This window comes from Stegodyphus dumicola, chromosome 6 (genome assembly GCF_044657685.1).
Source record: "Stegodyphus dumicola isolate Sdum_Otavi_A_Nest chromosome 6, ASM4465768v1".
In the NCBI taxonomy this organism is placed as follows: domain Eukaryota; kingdom Metazoa; phylum Arthropoda; class Arachnida; order Araneae; family Eresidae; genus Stegodyphus; species Stegodyphus dumicola.
Genome location: NC_140773.1, coordinates 107778918 through 107804866, shown reverse-complemented (window position 1 = coordinate 107804866; position 25949 = coordinate 107778918). Strand labels below are relative to the sequence as shown.

Below are 25949 nucleotides of genomic sequence, written 5' to 3'. Positions count from 1 at the left end.
CAAGAAGAAAAATTCTCTGCAGTTAAACAAAAATCAACAAAATATTGTATAGCTTAAAAACTATAAGATACTTTAAAAATTTTAATTTACTATTAAAATTAATATTAAATAAATTAATACTATTAAATTAAAATTAAAATTATCATATTCATGAATAATGTCTTGCTTGAAAGGATCATTTTTAATACAAAATTCGGTTAATAGAACGCGTTTATTTCGATAATCGAATTCTGCAATCCCTTTTTTTGGCGATGGACATTTGGCGATGTGCAAAGATTATGGTAACCCGACATGTCTGTTTCTTCCAGCTTAGGAACGAGAAGGGCTGACGTAGATACACATCTCCATCAAAACGGCCAGGAGAACTAACTGCTTTTGATAGCCGATTCGAAAACAAACGTGAAATTGTAGCCATACATCACACTCGCCGTCACGTGTGCGTAAGAGCTAAAGAAGAGTGAAATTTAAGATTTTAGATTTTTTCTTCTTAAGTCTGTAGGGAATGAATGGGTTGTCCCTCGATTTAAGCTTATATTGTTTGTATAGGCAAAAGGTAAGAGTAACACATTTTGACATCACAGCGCATAAACGCAAAATAAAACGAATTTCGATTATGCTTTTAAGTCATCTCACAAGGGATAAAAATAGCTATTATTAGTATAAGATCTTTTTTAAATGGTTATTTAATGCAATACATATGCCTACAAGATTCCAATTAAAACAACTATGGTTAAAAAATATCACATACTATTTTTAAATAAACCGTACTGTTTATACTCGTACTGGGTAATAAATACCCGTACTGTTTTTAAATAAACACAACTTAAATAAAGTGGATTTCAACGATATTAGCAAAGAATTTGATTAATAGTTTCCTGGTACTGAGTAGATAGGGAAATTAACTACATAAACTATCAACTGGTCCTCTTTAGAAAAGAAAGACCAGAGGTTGTGCCAACGAAATTTCTTTTTAAGCATAATCTGACAGCAAAATCATATTCGATGCGACCAAGCGGTAAAGTCGCTGAACACTGGTAGTTCGGTCCGAGGTTTAAATCCCGCGAACGAGCTGACTGCACAGCATTCCTGCAAATTCAGTACTGCCAAAAAAATAAGATTTTTTACTGTTATTTAAATGCTATATATGATATTTTAAACGATAATAACTTAAAATGTAAAATTTCCATATATATATATATATATAACTGAAGTTATTCAAAACAGTTTAAGGATTTGTTTTGCTGTGTTGTAGCTCAAATTTCACCGATTAATGCATGCTAAGAAATAATTTTTTCCTTACAGCAAAGCATCGTCTTCCAAACCATTTAATGTTTTAAACTTAGTAGAACTAAGTTTAATGAAATTTCCTAGCTATTTAAAAAAAGGCAATTCTTCTCAGATAAATGCTTAAATAAAATTTAAAACTTGTGGCAGTTACGGGAGAAATATTCCTCGTTATTATGTAACTCTATATAACTGTCAATTATTTTAAAATGTATTATTACAGTGATTATGTTAATGTAGTTGATAATTATTTTAGAATAGTTAATAGTAGAGTTGATAATTATTTTAGAATTTAGACTATAAAACTTAATTATAAACAAAAAAATTAAAATTACACTTGAGTTTTCTAAAACTGGAGTTTTAGTTTCAAACTTAATCACTTTATTAAACATACGTAAACTTTTCTTGATCATGCTACAAATCTAGCAGTCTCTAAAATGTTGAACTCATAAACACATGTTTAAGTATAGCTTTTCTTCGTATAATGACTTCCTCGACAAGGTCTGATATATTTCTTCTTAAGCATACACTTAGCAAAAGACGAGTTACGACTCTAATTTAAGTGTACTGAAGACCCTCTTAGAGAGCCATTTTGATGTTTCTCTTGGGATTTCGGATAAGGAGACTCAAGATGCGAATTGCGTTCTTGATAAAAGGGTGCACTTGGGATTTATTTTAAAACGAAATAGGCTGTTTGCTCAGGAAATAATGAATGTCAGAAGTGGAAAGTCGTTTGTAATCACATAATACGATCTCGACTATTTAGAAAGAAAAAAAATTAAGTGCCGAGTATAAGAAACTCTTTACAGGCACTCAATTTTAGGTAAGATCGTACTTGGGTATGACTTTGCTAAGGATCATGCAAAGTAATAAAAAGAAACGAACATTAAAAAATATTTTATAAGTTAAAGAAAATTTTACTTTATTTCTGTAATTTATTAAAAGATGATTAGATTTTTCGAACCTTTTTTTCCCAATGGCAGATTATGAACAATTACAAATGTAATCCAGTCCATTAATCTATACAAAGCCGAATGTGGTGATCTCTTTATTATGGAGGCACCTAATAGGTGAGCCGCCATCGCCTTTCTTATGCAGGTACGGACAGTTACAACCATGCCTTCTCCTAGATTCTAACCCAGGCCCTTTGGCATCGCAGTCAGCTTCCCTGACCACTATACCGACTGGGCGGCTTAGGTTTTTCGAACCAGTAGGCAGAAAAAAATAACTATAACCTTGGCGGGATGCGAACCAATGATCTCCTGCTGCCAGTTGGATGTGCTCACTATTTAAGCTGCGAAAGCATGTTCGAGGGACTTTGATAATATCTTATATTCTTCCTCACTTAAAAAGTCACTGAGGAAAGGTACGGATAGATTTAGCGTCCAGCAATAGTTGAAGCTTCAATGTAAAACCTGTTAGATTTTCGGATCATAAAACCTAAGACAAAGCTGTCAGCTCGCCGAAATTCGATCCATGGATCTTGCACTTGCTATCTGGACTCGCTAACTACATACAACGATAACACGCACGACCAAAACGATAATTTCTTACATTTTCTCCCAGTTAAAAAGCGACTGAAGAGAATCAAAAGTATCTGTGAGAATCTAAGTGATGACGAATTATAATCTACGACATAATAAGTTCGGGCACAATTAAGCCTTTTAATTTTTTGAAGTACAAGACTTGAAAGAAATCAGTTTTGACATCACCGGAATCCTGAACATAGACCTTCCGCTTGTTAATTGGGAGTGCAAACCACTTACAAATCGAGAGAAAGCAGAGAGGAATGCATAATTCCTAATAAACGGAACGAATATTTTGTAGAAAAGTTTTAATCATTTCGAAATAATTACTCGTGTACTTTATCTTCAACATGCCAAAATATTTTACCCCGTTTCGCCATAAATATGTAAGTTAAATATAAGAAATTTTTTAAAAAAACTTGTATTGTAGCGCCATATATTAAATTAGTAAAAAGGAAAAGGGAAAAAAGGCCTTGAAACAATATACTTTATAAAAGTAGAAATAAAATGAATAACATTTTGATAATCCATTTTATTTGTCTAATTCACCAACCGAAACACTGGATAGTTGTAAAAAGGAATCATTAAGAAATTAGGGTTAAAGAAAGATTTAGGAATTAACGACAATTATCCACAGAACATTTGTTTTTAATTTTGTAGAACTAAAATTTATTATATTAATAGCGAAATTTCATCGCTATTTTGGTTTATACGAGGATCACTCTGAAAATTTTTAAATACACGGAGGTTTTTATAGTTATATCTACGAAATTTTAGGAGCATTCAAAGTAGTCTCCTTCAGCATCAATGCACTTCTGTAGGCGAATTTCCCAAAGGTTTTAATTCCTCAAGACATTCATTTCTTAGAATCGATAAAATAAATGCCTTTATAGTACTCATAAATATCATCTTTGGAATGAAAAACGAAGTCCACGTTTTCTATCACTTTGATGTGTTTTTCTTCAAGAAATTAAACTCTCAGTCTTTCTGAATGAGAAAATGCATTACCATGATGGAGAATAAATCCGGTAACATTCACTTCTAGAAGAATTTTTGGAAGACACTTAGTGGTATAACAGTTAGCTGTGACTGTCTTTTGTGCTTCCAGCTTGATGGCTTTGACCAGCCCTGCACTTTTCTAAAGAAAATGGCATACATTACTTTTTTCATGTCACGCTGTCTTTCCACTATTGTGGGCGTGAGATCATCTTTAAATACCCGTGTTTTACTTTCTTGACGTTTAGGAACGTCGAAAAATGGTATGTATATGTTTCATCACCATTTACGAGTTTAGAAGTAATGCGGTGCCCACCATGGTTAAGTAATTTAAAGGTTTCTTTGCAGATTCTGAAAAGCTCTTTTTTTTTTTTTTTTTTTTTTTTTTTTTTTTTTTTTTCCCCTTCGTGAATTATGTGGAACCCAATGGCAAACTAGTTTTTTCATATGCAATTCTTTATGAATAATTTTATGTGTGGAGGCAGATCTAATGCTACGTTCCTTCTGTATCACTTGGTAGGTACAGCGACAGCGATTGTCATCGATTTACATTTTCCATTTACTGTCCTTTAATCATCACTGACTTTTTAGTGCATACGTTTGAGGGGCAGAAAGTTTTGCAATGTATTAAATTTCTGAAATTTAATGAACTTTATCTATAATGTCTTATTATGTCATATGCTGCTGCAAAATTTCACTTTGTTTGAATAATTAATGCTATGTTTATAAAAGAATATGGAAATTATAATTATTCCTAAAAATGTTTATTTCGTAATTTAAAGGGGAGGAAGTACTAAACTTCCTTTTCACATGCCATAATATTTCTTTCGTCGATTTTACACCCGACTCAGTTTTCAGTCTGCAGACTCTTTCTTGAATTCCATTTTTTCAAAAGTTCGATCTATGCACTGCAAAATTAAATGAATGTCCAATCCCCTTTGTTATCCTGGATGATTATAATGACGAAGCAACGGTATTTACCATTACCGCCTTCTCTAAGATTGGACTGCTCGCAATATTAGACAAGATTCCTCCGCTATTCCAAAAGGCTTCATTCTCGCTCTTTTGAGATTCCTCGTATATTCGAATTCGATTGTTCTGTTTCAAACCAACTTTCCCTTCCGCCTCATTTCCATGCGGCGTCGTATTCTTCCAGCGGTCCCTAGGAAATTCCTCGACAGAAATGAATTTGTATTCTGTTTATTATTCGTTAAGACTGTCAGAGGCGTTGAGAACTGAACAGAATAGAAGCATCGTTGTTCGAGGTTAATACGATGATTTAATTCGAACCCTCTGTTAACATTAAAATTCGCAGCTGATTTACCTTCCCTATTGCAAAGAATGAGTTGGTATAATATGCTTTTAAATAAAACTTATTCGTGAAGTTTTATATCGTATGACATTATGTTTGATTTTCACTAACAAAGTTTTATTTAATTTACATCTGTCCTTTTGCCTCATTTCTCAACGAGGTTAGCCCATTCCAGAATTTGTGCAGATTAGTAGCCACTGAAATTGTGTTTATTTTTCCGTGAATAATATTTGTTGTGCTATTTATGTTTTTACCATCTACAAATTATGAAAGTTGTAATGTCATATTTGTAAATACTATCCTCGTTATCTTAAAAATTGTGTAACTGTTTTTTAACATTGTTACGCATTGGAATCGATTAATCAAAAAGTAGCGATACTTAGTACTTCTGCATTTGTACAGAACTCGCCTTATTAATTTAGTTGGGTCTGTGACATTTATCCGAAGGCATTCTTAGCCGACGTACATTTAGCCAACGCGTACATTTAGTCGACGGAACCTTTAACCGTCTTGGACATTTAGTCGACAAAAGACATTTAGCTGATAAAAGCACTTGATCGACGCAACATTTGACCGACCGGGACATTTAGCCGACAGGACATATAGCAGACAATATATTTAACCAAAAACACGTTTAGTCAACTGTACATTTAGCTGACAACGTGCACATTTTATTTATTAGCCCAAAGAGGCATTAGCTCAGAAGGGCTATTAGCCTTGAAACGGCATTTTGCGGTAAGTCACTAAAAGCGTTGTATCACTTTTCAAATTGTTGCTACCGAATATTATTTCCCTGTGTTATATTTAAAGAAATTAAATAATGAAGAATCTGCACGAATATAAGTATGGTTGTCGCGCTGGTAAAAAAAACAACCGTACCTAGAGCCATCAAATTTTCAATAATGTAATCTTCCACTCAAACATGGACTCATGGATGACTGAATTTCGAATTTATTTTATTGTCTATTTCATATGTTTTAAAAATTTAACTAATTTATGACTAACAATCTTAATGATTTCAAAACGTGCAATGAAAAAAAAATATTTTTTAAATAATGGACGGGCATGGAAAAAATATTTTTACCTCCAACGCGCGAGACTGTCTATCGGGAAATTACAGATATGCTGTTTTTAAATATTTTACCCTAAAGGGTCATTATCCGAAATGCTCTCGAATCTTCTGTGTGTCTAAATGAAAAAACAACCCTTTGAGCATAATATAAAATATGAAAGCTTTCAGAATTTATTAATTATATTTCCGTAATAATTCCTTTTTATACATATATTTTATTACGTGCCCCGCCATTAGGCACTATACGGCAAAGAAGCGATGCCCCGTGGACGACTTTTTAAGGTGTGGTGTGGTGGTGTATTTAATTATGGCAAAGCACACTAGGGCTATCTGCCTAAGGGAAGGCATGCCTTCGTGGAGGACTTTCTAAGGGAAACTGGCTCGACTTTTTAAGAGAATGTTTTGCTCAATACCTTAGTATTACATTTGCTGCTTGGAGTTCTTTCGTAATGTTTTTAAGAAATTTATTTCGCATTTTTTGTTCTTTTAATTTACGTTATTTGCTTGATAGATAGCGTTACCTTTGTATTCTTTATCTTTCCAATTGAAATGAGATATTCCTAACCTGCTACACAAAATATTGCTTCATCTTTAATGAAGGAAAATGCTATGCTTATTTCCCTCTAAATATATAAAGTTTTTCTGTTAAACATTCTTTAATTATCTTTTAAAATTTAAACTAACCAAATTTTAGTTTTTTTTTTTTTTTTTTTTTTTTTTTTTTTTTTTTTTTTTTTTCCAAAGGCATAAATCGCAACAAAATTAAACAATTTAAAAAAAAGTTTCATAATAATGCTGAAACTCGATTTTGTTTTGATTCACTTTGAATGTCCTTTTCTCTTAAAACGTTGTTTCACATTTTGTTTTGATTCACTTTGAATGTCCTTTTTTCTTAAAACGTTGTTTCACATTTTGTTTTGATTCACTTTGAATGTCCTTTTTTCTTAAAACGTTGTTTCACATTTCATATGGACCACCAGCGGCCGAGCGGTAAAGTCGCTGAACACTAGTATTTCGGTTCGAAGTTCGAATCCCGCGAACGGGCTGGGTGCATGGGCGTTTTTGTGGTTTTTCCCATGCGTAACGTTCATACGAGCCAGTTTTCCTTAGAAAGTCCTCCTCGAAAGCATCCCTCCTCTTAGGCAGATAGCCCTCGAGGCTTTGCCATAATCACACACACACATTTCATATGAGTCTGTTGCCATTCAGCAGGACGTAAGATCTTGCTGAATGAAATGAACTTTCAAATTTAATCTGTTCTTTATTGATTGCAATAGATGCATTTATTAAGAACATTATTTTGTTTTACTTTTTAAGCTGATTAATTTAAGTAAAAATGCTCTAAGTCATGATATATCTAATGAAAAAAATTCAATATTTTTCCAGTATTATGTGATAATTTGTTTACATTGTAAATATGCGGAAGATAAATAACGTTCCATTTTAGTTTAACTATGTGTTCGTTTGCTATCCTATAAAATGTTTCGTTATTCCACACAACCATATTATACTTTAAAAAGAGTCCTTTTAGACTCTTTCCATTTACTAAAACTATATTATTAGAAATACCGTGAGAAACATAACTAACAATGATATGTAGGAAAACGATTGGCGAGCCTTTTATAATTTTTTAAAGTGTATGACCTGTTTGATCTATTGTCAGAACAACTTTTCTGAGAAAACCATATTACACAAAACAAGACATCTTACACGCCAACACTAAATAGAAGTAGTTATATTTTACTGTCAGATCCGGATACGTCTAGTAATGATGTAGCACGTTTAACAATGAACTAATGAAAATATCTCTGATATTAAGTCTTCTATAAATCTCTGATTTAATAAAGTGCAGTGAAATATATTTATACTTATCATACTGATAAGTCTGTTAGACTTGTACATAGTTTCAGTTCTGTCTTGATTCATTCGTGTTTATGTTAATTATAAGACATTTCAATTATATGAAGCATAACTTTTGTATTCATTTTTGTTTTGTATTCATGAATGTTTCTTTTCGTAATTCAAAGAGTTTCTCTGGATATACATTTAAATAGAAAGGATGAGAAAGGAAAAGTTGATCTTATCTTCTGTTTAAAGAGCAATGAAGTGCATTTACATGAAAAAAACATTCTTTGATTGTTACTAGTGAGAACGTTTGGCACGTTATTTAAGATTTAAGAATTTTATGGTGAATGAGACGACACTTGCATGCTTTCTCTTTAAACCAAGATAAAATCTTCATATGCAGCTAAAGTTTTCGTGAAATGAAAATTTTATTTATTCATCTCGGACTGTTGAAAAAAAGTTTCCTAATTTTTAGATTAAGCACTGTGCATTTTTACGTTTTAAAAATTAAGTATTTTAACTTTTTAAAATGCAAATAGCATTTTAATAGGTTAAAACACTTTTTAAATACCATTATGATTCCCCTCCCCAATGGTCATTTTTCATCAATTATATTTCATAGAAATGAACGCGAGAACTAATAATGGGCATCCATAATGCACAATCTGCTTATTATCGTGTTTTCGAAACTTTAAGGCAGCTAGTTTATTACAAATACCTGGAAAGATCTTATTTATCTTTATATTTGCAATTTTCGGATATTTATCCTGTTCATTTGCAATTTTTACATATTTATCCTGTATATTTTATGCAATTTTACATATTTATCCTGTATATTTTATATTATTTATCCAGTATATTTTATATGCGTTAAATATTTTATGTATTCATTATGTTTATGTGTATCGAGTTTTCTGTAAGGTGATGTGGTCAATATCATTTTGAGTTCGGCATTGTATTGAAGAAATTAATCCGGATATTTTCTTTTCTTTCGTAAATTCATGCTTTATTTTCGTGAACATTTCTGGTATTTGTGTGCCTAAAAAGGAATGGAATATACTTTACTGAGTTAAAATTTATAAGGTATTTTCACCTTCTTTTCCTCATGCCTTCGTGATGTAATTGGAAGCATACTCGAAACATATTCAAGAGGTCCGGGGTTCGAATCCCTGCGAAGGCACTGCACATTTTTCACGTTTCCTGCTTCGAAATAGTCTAATGCCTTTACGTTGGCATCCAAACTAAGGTTGGTTGGTGACAGAGAACGGGGACGCCTGATGTCTAACAGAGGTAAACAGGCATGTGTCTCGCACCCTCCGCTAACCAGAAGCCTCAAGAGGCCGCCTCGGGAGCGTTTTAGGATGTTAACAAGAACATTTATATGGCCATACAAGGGCAGATTGCATTCGTTTTACTGTTTTGACATTTGTTGTTGCAATTTGCTGTGGTAGTTTTGCATAGTCATAATAAAATTCAAATAAAAATACAAATTAAAAATACAAATACAAAAATACAGTTACAAAATAATAGAATTAAAATACTGGCTCATATATAAAAAATATTAAGTATCATGATTATACAGAAGAGGAAACGTTAAATACATGCTGGAAACATTTGACTGTACATTATTTGATAAGTGTCCGTAATAAAGACTTATGTAAGTTTTATGAGTAGACTTATGTGTCTGTGGATGTAAAACTACGTGCTGACGTAGTCAGTGAACTATCATGACTACGTCAGCACGAATCCTGCCTTGCGAATTTTGGTTAATGAGGAGAGGTGGTGGACGATAATTCGTCACCACCAGGATTTGGCGATTAAGCCCCCTCATCCCCGGTCGCCCTTTAAAAGGGGAAGTATATAGGGAATTTTTCCCTCCTTTCCGTACGTCTTCTTAGTGTAATTGGAAGCATACTCGATGCGTATTCGAGAGGTCCAGAGTTCGAGTCCTGGCGAGAGCACTGCACATTTTTCACATCTTCTGCTTCAAAATAATTTAGTAACTCTACATATTTACTCTTCACAAAATGGATAATATTAATATTAACTTTTTTCAAGAAAAGTAATATTATTAGTAAAATTATTGCACTGCGCTTAGAGCAAATAAAATAATATTATGGCCCAATTTGAAGTCAGTCAGAATGCTTTCACTTTAGTTATTTATTTCAGTATGTTACAAATCTAATAACATAACATATAAATTTAATAACGAGGTTAGCTTTGTCCGAATGAATAAAACCATAATAACCTATTAGTACATGACAAGCATAATCTATCAAGACGTATAATATACTACATACATGTTTTAAATATTTCTATTGGCCCAAAAGGCATGCAGTTATAAGATACGCTACTTGCAATATGTAATATCCAAGAGTTGAGCAAATTCTGTTTACTCAGTGGAAAATAAAGTTCTGTTACTGGAAATGCTGAGAGCAGTCTAAACTAACAATGATATCTAGGAAAACAATAGTTCCTCGAGATAAAAGTTATTTTAGTTTACTTTTCCGTTTGATAGATATGTAAGAATTCGTTGTTACGAAAGAGACTATCATTCGTAGAAGGCTTAATGCCATTGAAGAAAAGAACTCTTTGTACTGAAAAAGATATATACGAGAGAATGCATGAACGTATAATCTGATAGTTACATTATAATAACTGAAATTATTACTTTTCAGAGACTTTAACGAATATTATAAATGGATCTTTCACGGCAAGCCTTTTTGTTGCTTGACATATTTTTACTTCCGTGCGAAGTAAAGCAAGTATTGTAATCGCGAAAAATTTCGGGTATCATATTTCAGTAAAAATATCTATTTTTACCACTCTCGAATCATATTTAACAATGTTTTTGCGTGATATCTGTACTCGAGTATAGAATAAAGGACAGCTTATTTTTGCTTATTTTGGAATTGCTTATTTTTGCGTAGGAACTGTAATTTCAAGTGTAATTTTTTAATTGTTTTAACTGTATTTAGCGTTTTATGTTTTTCTGTATTTTACAATATTTAATAAACATGTTTTGAGTTTTTATATATTTTTGCCTTGCCGCGTAGTGAGAACTGAATTAATTGAATGACAAATATATCTCTAACAAAATTCAGAAAAATAAATTTAAACAAAATGCAGCAAAAAAATGTGCATAATTTAATAGGCCGTACAAGGAAGTCATGTGGCACTCTCATCACGTTTCTTTGCTACGAGCAGTTTTATTAATGTATCTCTTAAAAGAGGTTACAAGCGAAAAATATAGCGGCATAAACATCGTGGAAGGAAACTTCAAGGAAAAAACGACTCAAGAGACGAAAACTTCGTCATACAAAACGTCGCGGGAGAAATGAAAGCAAGAAGAAAACATCGTGGTACAAAATATCATCATCGAAAATAATGGCGGTTCAAAACTTCGCATTTTAAAATATCGTTGTCGAAAATATCTTGGTTAAAATAGAGCAGCAGCAAGTCATCACATAATGATAACTTCTCAGGAATGCGTTTTAAGACTTTAAATGTTATTAACGCATATTCGAATAATGATGAATGAGGAATATCTAACACTGAACTAATAACGTCTTGCTAAAGACGTAAGCAGGAAATTTGTCCTTGCTTTCTTTTTTCTAAAACTTTAGTTACTAGAGAGTAGCAGCAATGGAAACAATATCTGGAATGTGAAAGTTGTTTGCCATGTGTAAAGAAGTTTATGAACTTAGCCCAAAGCCCACCAGTAGTCCAGCGGATGAAACCGCTGACCATCGGAAGTTAATCGAGTTTAGAATCCGGAGAACGAATTGCATATATGGGCATTTCTTTTGTTACCCCATGTGAAATGCAAGCTAGTTAGGCGCTTTCGGATTCTTTGCCAAAATCAGTTAAGCAAATACCTTCGACTTTTTCCTAAGATATTTTACTTTTAAAAAAATAAAGCATTTTTGCTCTTATTTTGGATTTATTAGTCTATAAAAAGTGTTTCGAATGTGCGCAACATTAGTAATACGACGCGAAGTTGAATGAATGTAGTCAAAGAACTTTCCCAGAATTCAGATAGTTCCTAAAAATTAACGAGTTTTATTTCCAAATTTTTTCCATTAAAGCATTCCGGAAAAATCAGCATTTTCTTTGCATTTCAGGATACGAAAATCTGCATAAAACTTCGCGGATGTATCATTATCCTTATTTACTTTGCATCTATTTCGGTTTCAATAGCATTTTATTTTTGATTTTAGTCCTCTTGATACATTCGTTTACAAAAATTCAGCATAAGATCCCAAAAATCTTTAAGAAATTTAATAAATTTTAAATAAAAACATTTTTAATTAATAAATTTATAAATAATAAATTTTGTATTAAAAATTTATAAATTTTAATACAGCAAAATGATGCAATATTCCTGGAATTTGTTGTATAATAAACGTTTCGTTAGCATAATCTACAAAATTTTAGCACGAAAGTTTTTCATTGCAGAAGCAGGCCAAGATGGTATCAAATTTTCGCCTATGTTCACTGAAAAGAATATAACATCAATGATCTATCTGTCTTTTACACCCCTTATCTCCCGAGCCTTGGTATACCGAGAATGTTAAATTATATGAGATTTAGGAAAAGGTTGATTGTACAAGAATGTCTTCTTCCAAACCACATATCTCGAATGCTTTGACGTAATTTAAAAAACTTCAATTCTGTTTAAGCCATATCTCTGAAAATTTTACTGAAGGCCATAAAAAAAATCTTGATTTGTGCATTAAAACCATGGTATTTAAACTCTTTACTATGCAGGAAACTGCAATTGTGCCTTCATTTTCATTTTCATAAAATGTTAAATTGCTGAGAGGCATAGTAAGTGCAGGCAGTTGCTGTCCCTATGGGATATTTTATATCTATATAATTTAAGAGTTTGTTTTTCTATAACTTCTCTGTAGTTTTCATGTCAGCAACGTCTGGGCATTCTATTGGCTTTATTATGCCCATGGATATCCTCTGATTTTCAAACATTCTTGAAAGTGCTTAAAAATAGACAGTGTCCAGCTGTGTTGTTTTCAGGTTTATATAACTTATAAAACTTCAGAGTCTTAATTATGTTTAATGCAAAACAAAGTCACATAAATTTAACACAAATATTTGATAACTTAAAATAAGAAAATAAAATAGATACCAACAGGTCATCACTAGATCGTACTAACAAAACGTTAGCATAAGAAGTCATCTGACTGCCTATATGATACTTTCAGCAATCCCGTAGCTTCCTTCCAAAGAATATAATAAATACCGAAAGCAAAGTAAAAAAAAATGTTTTCTCAAAAATTTTGAGATAATATTTATACTATGGAAATCTCAAATAAATATTCTACGCAACTAGGCAGTCAGGGCTTAAAAGTATAAAAATAGAATTTGCGATTTTATTAAGCCATTTAATTTAAAGTTGTGAGCAGTAAAGTTTGCCTATTCTCGTAATGCAATAAGAACTCAAGTATTAATGTTTTCTTTTCTCAAAACATTCTTTTAACCATAGAAATGAATTTGTATTAGCTAAAATAAAATCCAAGCTTTCTGCAAAATTTAAAACTATGTTACCTTTTGAAGAGTTGATTACAAATAATTCTGTCTTTAATAAACTCTCATCTTATATATATCCCTGTTAGCATGCTAACTTTAATATGTGGAATTTATTCTTTTAGATTCCTTTCCACTTTTCTAAATGACAAGGTGAATTGCTACACTCTGGAAGTGAGTTTCCATGGTTACGAGGTACAGAAAGGAGGCTCAAGCAGTGTCAACATCTATAACGAAGAAGAATGTATCCTTCAGATTATTTCATGATTTTAAGTACTTTCGAGAACTTGTTTGCAGGGCCAACTTAAGATGAACGGAATTGGATCATATTTGTATTTTCTACGGCAAAAGGTATCTTCAGATAAAACTTCAGATCTTCAGAGGAAACTTGGTAGATATTTGACTTGACAAATTCTAATATTGATCGGTTTTTAAAATATTTCTTTCTGTCATTGAAAATGCAATATGAACTTCACTAACATACTAATTACTCATTATAATTTATCAAATGTTTGAAGGATGATCATCGAAACTCGGCAATGTGAAGTTTAGAATTTAAGTATTCATAAATGAAATGAAGGAAAGGAAATAAATTAGCATTTTCTCATTTATGGAATCAGGGGGTAAATTAAATGAGAATATCCTAACATCATTAAAATCAGTGCAATGCTATTTTTGAAACTAAATTAAAAACAAATTGCCTTATCCACTACCAACAACACAGACTTCATTTAAGAAAACTAATTTTTCAAAAGATACAAGTGTCTCCCTTTTATTCAAAAAATTAGCGAAATTTTGGAAATGACCTAATATATTTTCTAGGTTAGGTAAGGTATAAGTGCAGGGGCCGCCTATTATTTACCCTGTATAAGTAGGTATAGGCCCCTTACACTAGCTATCCAGAGTAGCAACGCCTTCCTGAGGTCCAAGGTGCCGAGGTGCTGCTGTTGTCTGCTGCAACCGACATCACAAGCTCTGCCACCGCTGGCGATGCCACCGGTTTTCCATTCATAAGCCCAGATTTATTTTGGCTGATGGAGTATTTAACTGCATGTTCATCATACCTAGCTATTCATTGCTTATAGGTACAATCTATGCACTTATTTCCTTTACATACTTTGGTTATTGTTCAGCACTTTGATTTTTCATTGCATATGGGATTTACTCATATTGTTTCGTTGACTTGCTGGTGCGCGTACTTGCTTTATACCATTTGTATGGAGACTGCTCGTGATTTTAAATGCTTTCATTATTTGCTGTGACCGCTTTCAGCTAGAAATTCAAACAATAATCATTGAACGCTTTCCTTTGCATAACGATTTAGGTGGAATCACTCTGTGTTGCAGAGTTTTAGACCCTTTGATGACAGAATATCCATTATTTTGGGTTATGCGCTTTTGCATATGGCTATTACTGATTGCGCATTTTACGTACGGACGTATATCTTGTTCTAGTCTTGATCTTCTGAGGTACATACTCGTTGTTATGATGCATGTGAATACGTAATGCTCTGGATCAGCCCTCTCCCCACATATGCATAGATCTGAACGTGCGATATTCCGCTTGTGTAGAAATAGGTGGGGAAAGGACCTAGGCTTGAGATCAGCCATGTGATTTGTCTACTTGCGACGTTTGGGGTGGAGTTTATTCTTAGATATAGGTCCTACGTACGCCTGCCCTGTTTAGCGGAATCCCACTAGTGTTGCCATGCTTTTTGAAATGTATTTTGAGTTGCATCTCGAGCTGGGAGTTTCGTCATGGAACTGTTAGTTTCTTTGCATTTATACCTTTAGCTGTTTCTTTTGCTAGAGCATTCGTTTTCTCATTGCCCTCGCTGACAACGTGCACTTTGATCCATGATATTATGAACTGCTGGTTGGTTGTGTTAGGATTTCCTGGATCATTGGGGAATTCTTAGATTATTTCCTGAATAACTCTCTGCATCAACAAAGAGCCATCCATTAACAAATTCCCACAAATTTACACAGACGGCTCCGGCCTCAAATGTGGAAAAGGATGTGCGCTAAAAGTATATCTCAATAGGCAGTCAACAGAAGAGAAAAAATTTCTACTAAATATAGAAAATAGTGTTTTCCAAGCAGAAGCAATTGCAATATTAGAAGCCATCAAATACAGTATTCACGACTCTTTTAATATATTTTCTATTTTCGCGCGCATTTTTTTTTTTTTTTAGAAAAGCCATTCAAGATCTGATGCATGCTTGAACAAAACAAGGAAGAGCTTTTTTTTTCTTTTGGCATTATCTATTTGTCTTCCTTTTTTTCGCCCAAGGAAAAGAACACTGATAACTTACAGTGCACAAAATATTTTTTTAAAAGAAATAAATTTGTATTGAAAAAGAATTATTATTAGAAAGAATAAGAAATAAATTTGTATCTAAAAACAGCAAAATATCTCAAGATCCCTCAATCCATGTACTTAAAATGGTTAGATGAATTTGAAATATAGCATAGATAGAAAATATACATGTAAAAATTGAAAAGTAAGAATAAAAATTAGATTTTTGAACAAATTTTAGCTCAATACTTTAAAACAGATTTCTTGAATATAATATTTACACCTTTTTCTGACATACCTGTTTTAATAGAATGTCATAATCTTTCATTTTATCAGTATACTTAATTACGAAAGATTTTGAAAATGTTTGATGGTTAAAAATCTCATTTAAATCTATAACATCTGCTAAACATTGTCTAGTACTTTCGGATAATTTTTTATATCTAGGAACCAATGTCTTTAGTTTTTCATATGCTAACCCTTTCACAGGCTGTTGTGGCGTCAAAGAACTGCAAAGGAAAACCAAAATGCCTTAAAAGAAACTAAAACCTGTAAGGTTTATCCTAGTTTTATAACAGTTACTTTAAGTTTATAAACCTTTCCTACCTCTTCTAGCTTCAGCTTACAATTCCTTACCAAAATGGGTTTTTAGAATCGCGTTAACTTCAGATGAGAAGTAGAAAGTATCAGTATCTAAGTCCCACTAACTTCGAGAGAGATTTAGGATTCCTGAATAGCACGCGTTTGCCTTTTGGCTACGTCTGCCTAACTGTTACTATGCTCGGTTGTATTACGTGCTTTTTGATAGCTTCGCTGGCTAGTTTAATATTACGTACCAACTATGTTAGAACTGTGTTAGCTTCAGCTAAATCTCTTTAGTTAGTCATTAGTTAGTTCTTATTTCTTACATTTTAAGTTAAGCCCATGTGGAGGTTTTGTTGTATGGCCTGAGAAAGGGCCGACTGTATATTTTTATTTAGAGCAAATACAGGGTAATTAACCCTTCGTGAGTTTGCGTTTCTATTCTTGGACTTGATCGAATAATCGCTTAATTGTTCACTAGGTTCCTCAACACTTAGTTTTGTAGAATAAAAGGGAGAATCACCGCAAACCTTTTTCATCAACAGGATGTTTGTACAAAATATAAATCATTCATTAGAAATTGTAGAAGGAAAAGAATGTACATTCCTAGCATTGGTGTTCAATGGCAAGCAGAGTTTTTATTTTTAAAGCCTGTTAGTAAATGTAACGGGGGAAGAAATTATTTATTAATTGTAATTGGTTGTTTTAGTAAATATGCATGGAATATTCTCATAAACAAAAAAAATTGACAGGAGAAGTCACAAACGCGTTTAAAAAGATTTTTAAAGAATGAATGCCCATGATGATTCTGACCGCTATAAGTTCAGAGTTATAAAAATGCTCGACAATTGTTTACAGGCAATAATATTCATTGGTTTACCACAAAAAGTATAGAAATTACATGTGTTGTTGTTGAAAGACTGGGGGAAACTTTAAATAAGAAGATTAGAAAATATCTGGATGCAAATGGAACTAAAAGATATATAGATGTGCTAGATAAATTAGTAAAAAGTTATAACAATTCAGATCATCGATCAATAAAAAATGGCACCTGAGGCATCATCTCTTAAACGTAACGAAGCTTAGTTTATAAGAATTTATATGAGCCCATAATAAAACCTATTCAAATTCGACGGTACCGTTCTAATATCTAAATTTAAATTTCCTTTTACTAGGGATTATTATTATACATTTACAAAAGATGTTTTTGTTATTTTTCCAGTTTTAAACATTGATCTTCCTATTTATAGACTTGGTTAAATGTGATAAAAATTAATAAATATGATAAAAATTAGTTAAATATGATAAAAAAGATTAAATTTATAAAACTGAAAAAATAGTAAGATGAAAAATATTGAATTTATGAAATCGGAAAGTACGAAAGAAAAGGGAAACAAAAGTTTTTGTTAAATGGTTAGAATATCCGGTAAGTTTTAATTCTTGGATTGTCGAAAATCATCTTTAAAAATCCTGAATATTCTTAACATATATTTTTCTTCCTTTTCAAAAATATCTTATATTCTGCAAAATAATTTTATTATTTCAAATTTCTTGTTAAAAATTCGTATGCATTTTTTATACTTTACCCATTATTTAAATTTTTTGTATAATTTATTCTCGTTGCTTATTAAATCATCGGGTTGTCGTTTTATATGTTTGTTCATTGTTAAGATTTTATTATTTTGAACATTTGAATCTTTCTCAGAAGGACCTAGTTCGAAAATTTTAATCTCCAGTTTGGAAGTTTGAGTCTGTAAATAAAGAAAATTTGTAAAATTATTATAATATATAATTTATATGTTACTTTTTAATTCTTTATTTGTTTTATATGCTTTCATATTTGAAAAATTACATTTTCATTTTGTTATTTTCAAGTTATCTTAGCTTGATTATTTATTGACTACTTCAGTCTTACATAGCTTCGACTGAATAAGGAATAGAGCATTTGAATTTTCAGAGTCCTAGCCTAAAACTCTCTTAAAAATTTCGTTTCAAATCTTGGAAAACATATTTTTATTAACTAGAAGCATTCATTAAAAGATGACCGAGAATGTCACAATTTCATTTGATCGGAACTGTCTTTTCTAATGTAAGCATGTGCAGAAAATTTTATCGACCATTCTCTGAAATTTCAATAAGGATAAATGCAATAATCTTTGAATATAAATAAATTGTTACCAACTGGATGTTATATTCAATTTATTTGTAACTATTTCCTTAACTTGCGATAGATTTACGTTTGGGAGAAAGCATTTGCTACTCGTTGTTGGATTATTACTGTGCCATCAAATACATACCTCCAGATGATATACCAAAGGAGATACGAGAAACTTATTGCAAAGGAGCTCGAGGAAAAATACCAACCGCTGGGAACACCAGATCTCCTCACCGAACACCAGCTGGTACTGGAAACAGCAAGGTTTCCGCTTCTAAAGGAAAAGATAATGGTAACAAGACCAACAAAACAAAGACAACGGTCTCCAAAGTCTCAGAATCTAATCACCATCCTCAGCCACTGAAATCGGAAGAAAGAAAAGAGTAAATTAATTGCAATTTAATGTACAAAATGGTCCAAAAAGCGATGGATTCCAAAAGTTCTAAAAAATTGAACAAAGGGGTATAATAGAGTTCCATTTGCATAAAAATGAAGCGCAAGGAAAGTCCCTTTCCCCATTGCGACCGTTATTGTCAATATAAAATTGTTGTTATCAATTTGAAACATTGTTTTGTTGTTGGTTTATATTGTAAACAAACCATTGGTTTATATTGGTAATTCTCATTTCACCAAAACAGATCTTATGATTCAAATTCACTTTCATGTTAACTGCACTCTGTTTACTATTTGTTCAATTTTAGTAATTTTTTTAATCACTAGCCGTTTCCACTGTCATCCACCTAAAATAATTATTATAAAAAAGGGAAAAATGTATAATTATTTAAATGAATACAACTAATGTAATTCCATGGGTCCAACAAATAATTAATGATGGCTACTTCCCTTTGTACCTCAGTGCCATAAGTGTGCTGTCGTGCTTCTGGATATTAATATTGCCGGATTATAATAGAATTGAAGATCACATTTATTGCTTTTACATTGCGTGGTTTTGTTATTGTATTATTTGAAATAAAAATTAAACACTTACGCTACCACTGGCAAGTGGAAAATAAAAATATTTTATTTAAGGCAGGTGTAGCATATTTTTTTAAATCGCTGAGTTTGTTAAAGAAATTTGAACGAGAAATATATTACGTTTTGCCGAGTGGCAAAAGGTTTTTATGTATTTGAGTTTTCTGATTAAATTTGAAATATAAATATCCTACGCTTTTCCGAGTAAAAACACATTCTTCTTTAAATTGCTGAGTTTTTTATTCAAAAATGCCTTAAATTAGTATAAAATATGACATAAATAAAAAATTTCGAAATTTGGGCCTCGATTGGATGTGCATACGTTCGGGGAGAGAACATTGTGCAATCAAACTTTGGTGGCTCTTAGATGCCACCGTTTTTCCACAATGCAAGAAACATATATACTATAGACTCTTAATTATTTAATTACAGTGATCACGATCTTTTGGACTACAAGTCATTCATTAACGTAACTTTTAATGCATTGTTTAAGGTTATAGTAGCTAAAAAACATGAAAAGAGAAGTTTAAAAGATATAGTGTTAAAAATAACCGAATAAATGCACGTGTAGGAGTATATAAACTTGCGAAGATGTTTAAATTAAATATACGTTTTTGAACAGAATGTAATGAACAAGTTTTAAATGATGTAAAAATTTTAAATTGATGGAAATTTTTAGCATTATCAGCATTTATAAAAGGAAGACGCTTTAAAATTCAACAATTTTCACAACAGTTTTTTTTTTTTTAAGTTTCATTACGAGGTTTAAAACTTCTAAAGAAAGGCATAGTTCTTTACAGGCCCACCAGCGGCCGAGCGGTAAAGTCGCTGAACACTGGTAGTTCGGTCCGAGGTTCGAATCCCGCGAACGGGCTGGCTGCATGGGTGTTTTCGTGGTTTTCCCCATGTGTAACGTGTATACGAGCCAGTTTCCCTTAGAAAGTCCTCCACGAAAGGCATCCCTCCCCTTTGGCAGATAGCCCTAGTGTGCTTTGCCGTAATTAAATACACCAGTTCTTTACAGAATGGTGAGGGATTTGATATGAAGAATATATGTGCAGAAATTAATTATCTTAAGCTAATAATTTTGGTCATATTCAATGTAATTTTTCATCAAATAGAATACTTCATCAATAGTTGGGGTGTCAGTAAACTACCACTTCAATGAATTAATAATACAAAAGAAAAAATCTGAAAGGATTCAGATTTTAAAAGTCGCCAAAAATAATTTATTATTAATTTTTAGGTTTTGTAAGTTTAATATGTTTTACCAGTAGAGAGATAGCCCAGGTGGAAAAGTGAACCGTTTTATAAGATTCTATATGAATGTACATTTAGACTAATATTGAAACGTTATACATCATCTTTATATTTGATAAGTAAAAAAATATAGAACGTAATTCTGTAAAAATATTGAATGTTTTTAATTAGATATATTATACATCAAATACATTTTTATTTAAATCAATCAAATTCAAAAGTAAAACAAAATATTCTTCAGATCTGCATCTATTCGTTTTAAACAGCTTAGCTTGTTAATCAGATTAAATTTAAAAGAATTACATTTTGTCATGGCATTTCGCATTTCGCCGAATGGCTAGAGACATGAATGAAAAGAGAAACAACGCAAAATCGACGCAAAGTAAGTTTTATATGTTTTTGAGAATAATAGGCCTCTTAGACTATCAATATATATTTCATTAATTATTTTAAAAATGATTAATTAATTATTTTAATAATTAATCTAATTTACTGATCCAATTTTGGGAAATGTTATTTAGCATTTGCTTACTATGCTTCAAGAAATTTCCCTAAAGAATTATAGATAACTAAAGAAATAGTTTCTTTAATTAAGTAGCTGTCGTTCAGACTAGTTTTTTAGAAGTTCAAATATTTTGATCAGTATAAGAATTATGTAAAAAGACAAGTTTCAGACCTAAAAATCTGATTTCATGCTATCATTTATAACTTTAGAGAAATGGATATCTTCTTAAATAAATGCCTTTACCGGAGAAACAAACTATTTATTTCGAATGTCAAGATGTGCTACAGAAATATACAGGAATAAAATCAGTTCTAAAGGATGATAATTTACGTATAACATATGAGGCTGCTGTAGCAAACTGAATATTCGGCTATACTTGCATTATTTAGTGTTGAAGAGAAGTACAAGGTTTTCCTCATAATTTTTTTCACGTTCTCAAAATCTTATTTCTTTGCATCTCGTGAACTATATTTAATTTCGCGTTAACAAATCTTTAAAGAAATTGTAAACATCCGACTCATTAAGTATTTAAAAATTCTGCAGTTTGCCACAGAACCACTCTTCACATTACCAATTACGAGTTAGCTACCGAATATATTTCTTGGTTTTACTTTTGTTGATTTATAAACTCTTAATATATAAAAAATTGATGAAATAAATTGTTCTTTCGTCGAGCCTAGATTTTGGGGTTTATTTTTAAAGCAATTAACTTCTTTAGCTTTCTGTACTCCTTTCTTTCTTTTCGGCTTTTCTACATTCGTTTATCCTTATTTCTTGAAGTCTTAATATTTTTCTCCATTTAACACCAGCTGTCTTCTCATTTTTCTGATTGTAATTTGAAAGTAAAATTAATCCAATTAATTGGTAGATACCATCAAATAAGGGAAGCTCTAAAATTCTGTTTTAAAACAAGCAAACTTTAAACTTGGATTAACCTGAGTTTTGTGAAATGTTCTACTAATTTTTTTTAAATCTCGCAAAAGATCTTCTCTTTTTTCTAAGTATTTTGAAATGATTTTTGAAATAGATAAAGATCTTTTAAAAAATTTTGAAGAGAAAAAATGTTTAAAAAACAAATAAAAATAATAAGAAAGAAATAATGATTTCTGGTGGAAGTATTCAGTATTTAAATAAATTGTAAACAACATTCATAATTCATTAGAATTGATTATGAAAATAATATTCAGTGTGCTTAAGATTTAATAAAGTTTGTTTAATATTTGTTCAGTAATTGTTTCTGAAAAAATAGCATAATTTCAAAATACTTATTTTTATTCCAAGCGAGATACTTGTAAATTTTTTTTTCTTAGAACCTAAAATCTGGCACCAGTCTAAAGTAAATGATAATTAATTTTAAAGTTCTAGCTGTGATGATTCTCCTGATCTGTCAACAATCTTGCATTTGACCATGAAATAATTGTAGTATTTATGTAGTGTGTCCAAAGTCATAAACATTTACCTTAATAATACTTAAATTTTATCCTGCGTAATTCGGAAGCAGATTTTCCTCCATTAAGAAAGAAATAATACGATATTTTCATGTTTAAAGTTCTCATTAATTCATATATTTGCAAAGTATCTTGCTGAAGAATGACTTCCAGTCAAATTGTATTCAATTCAGCATTACAGTTGTAAGAAATTTTCTCCGTGTTTTGCTATTATTGTTTTTAAGGTTAGTATTAGTATTCCTGTTAATTTAAACGCATGAGGAAGCCATATCTGAATTCCTTGCAAATTTTTTGAATTATCTAATAATTTAATCATACACATAATCAAAAGTAAACGTTAATTTAGAAGTCAAACAACAAAAATCAGCGTTACATTTTCAAATTTTCACAGGACTAGTTTCGATGGTTTTATAGAACCATCATCCTCAGCTGCAAAAGCGCAAATGAACGAGATAAGATATAATGATTAGATAAGATAAGATAAGAAAGCCTGGACAGGACACAAGCTACTGGCGACATCTGTTGATGAAACCAGCCTTCATCTGGTGACAGGTCCTTCACCTTTGACAGGTCCTTCATCTTCGGACGTGTCAAAAATAAAAACTGCGATCAAATCTTCACAAATCCTTTCAAGCAACTTAAAACATTCGCTTATCATTTACACCATAAAAAATTCAATAGAGTTTGTAAAAAAGGTTAAAAACATTTCTCCTAGAAATTTACTCATGGTTTCTTTTGATGTAAAATCATTATTCACCAATGTTCCAGTGGAGGGTGCATTAAGATGTCTAGAAACCAGACTTCGCGAATTTCATTTCTCTTGCATCGAAATTGATGAGCTTGAAAATGAAATTGAACAAACGCATTTTGCTTTCCAAAATAAATATTACAAGCAAACTGAGGGATTAGCCATGGGAAGCCCCATCAGTCCCATCCTGGTTGATATATACAGGCATTATTATGAATCGAAGTTGTTTGAAACTTTAAACTTTCCTTTGTGGTTCCGCTACATAGATGATAGTTTTACCCTGTTTGAAGGTAATAAAGATGATTTAAATAAAGTTCTTTCAACAATGAATTCTATTGATCCTGCTATTCAGTTCACTTTTGAACTTGAGACTTGCAATTCTCTTCCGTTTCTCGACATTATGGTCACACGTAACACATCCAACTTCAGTACTACTGTTTACCGTAAACCTTCATCGGTTTGCCTTCCACCACACTTTAAATCATGTCATCCGACTAAACAAAAGTTAGCTTCATTTTATTCCTATGTTTTCCGTGCTGTTCAAGTTTGCTCCTCCAAAGTAGCCCTTGATGAAGAGCTAAATTATTTAAAAGCAATAGCTATTGACAGGGCTTTTCACCAAATATTATTAATCAAGCAGTTAAAAAACTCTCATCTCAACACACCAAAAGGCACACTCTTGTTTTAAGAGATTCTAAAAATTCTGTTGTCATTCCCTTCTTTCCATCAATTAGCTATAAAGTTGCACGTATTTGGCAGAAATTTGACTTCCGGGTCTTTTATTTTCCCATCAATAAAATTCCGAGTTCCATACTCAAGGACCGCATTCCGAATATGAATTCCTGGGATATTTACAGGATTCCTTGCCTGTGTGGTTTAATTTACATTGGCCAAACTAAGAGAGCCTTAAAATTTCGCGTTTAGGAACATGAGGCATATATTAGAAAAAAGGAAACACAGAAGTCTTTTGTTGCCCAACATTTTTGGTCCGAAAATCACACTTTCAATTTTTCTGCTGCCAAAATTATTCAAAAAACATCTTCCATTCGTAAACTGTGAACTGGATTTTCTAGAGGCATTTCACATTCAAAAAATTTTTTCTGTTCTAGTTAAAGACCCTAATTCCAATCCGTCTTTGCCTTCAGCCTTTAAAGAAATTATGTTTTAGTCTGGTTTCATCAACAGATGGCGCCAATAGCTTATCTCCTGTCCCGGCTTTCTTATCTTATCTCGCCCACCAGCGGCCGAGCGGTAAGGACGCTGAACACTGGTAGTTCGGTCTGAGGTTCGAATCCCGCGAACGGGCTGGCTGCATGGGCGTTTTCGTGGTTTTCCCAATGTGTAACGTGTATACGAGCCAGTTTACCTTAGAAAGTCCTCCACGAAAGGCATCCCTCTCTTTAGGCAGATAGCCCTCGTGTGCTTTGCCATAATTAAATACACCAACACCAACTTATCTTAGCTCTTTCATTTGCGCTTTTGCAGCTGAGGATGATGGTTCGGTAAAACTATCGAAACTAGTCCTGTGAAAATTTGAAAATATAACGCTGATTTTTGTTCTTTGGCTTCTAAATTAATATTTGTTCGGCGTGTTATTGTATCTTAAACGTAAACGTTTTTGATAAGAATTCACTTTAACTTAAACTAGTTACTTAACTCGTGTTCGGAAGCCTTGAAATATCTTTACAGAAACGAAAACATTGAATGCAAAAGTAAAACTGACTTTTCCATATGAAAACATTTGAGAACAGCTGTGTTAGAAATACGTATAATGATAGGAATTCATTAATAATCAGTTTCTGAGGACAAGAAAGAAATCAACAGAGCGTCTATTTTAAGCAATTTATGAGAAGGAATTTTATAAAATATTTTTTTTTAAAAATTGCTGAGCTATAAGAACATTTAAAAAAAAGTAAAATTTATTATGAGAACAATTTGAATTAAAATGGTCTAAATTTTTACTGTTATTTCTCATAAGTTACGAAATGCAAGATTTAGTGAACTTTAAATGCACGTCGTAGACTCTATATTCTTCTAGACATTGAAAACAATGCGCTGAATTACTCGCTTTGCTTACATCATAATCATAGTGTGCCTCATTTTATCTGAAAAAAAAAAAAAAAAGAGTAGAGAACCTTGATATTCGCTTCAAAAGAACTTTTAAAAGAGAAATGTAGCAAATATTGAGCATAAATTTTAGTAAATTTGAAGTAGGCATTTTTAACAACATTATTGCACTCCAAATTTGTAAGAATACTTCAAATATAAATTATAGCGATGCTTATACCTATACATAAATATAGCATATAAGATGCTTTTGACCAAATATCCCAATGTATGCTCTTAGCAATTTTTGAGGAAATGAAAATTTTAGATCTTAACAAGAGAGAATTAGAAAAAAT

The 25949-nt window shown here is 31.8% G+C and overlaps 1 protein-coding gene across 1 annotated transcript in view; it reads left to right on the top strand.

Moving 5' to 3' along the window:
- LOC118181081 (cytosolic carboxypeptidase 6-like) overlaps positions 1–25392 on the top strand; it is a 174904-nt gene extending 149512 nt beyond the window's left edge. Inside the window, exons 6-7 of the mRNA XM_035350163.2 lie at positions 13705–13823; positions 18691–25392. Of these exons, the coding sequence (XP_035206054.1) occupies positions 13705–13823; positions 18691–19001 (430 nt within the window). The 3' untranslated portion in view covers positions 19002–25392. The remainder of the gene's footprint in view (positions 1–13704; positions 13824–18690) is intronic.
- Positions 25393–25949: the final 557 nt, after the last annotated feature.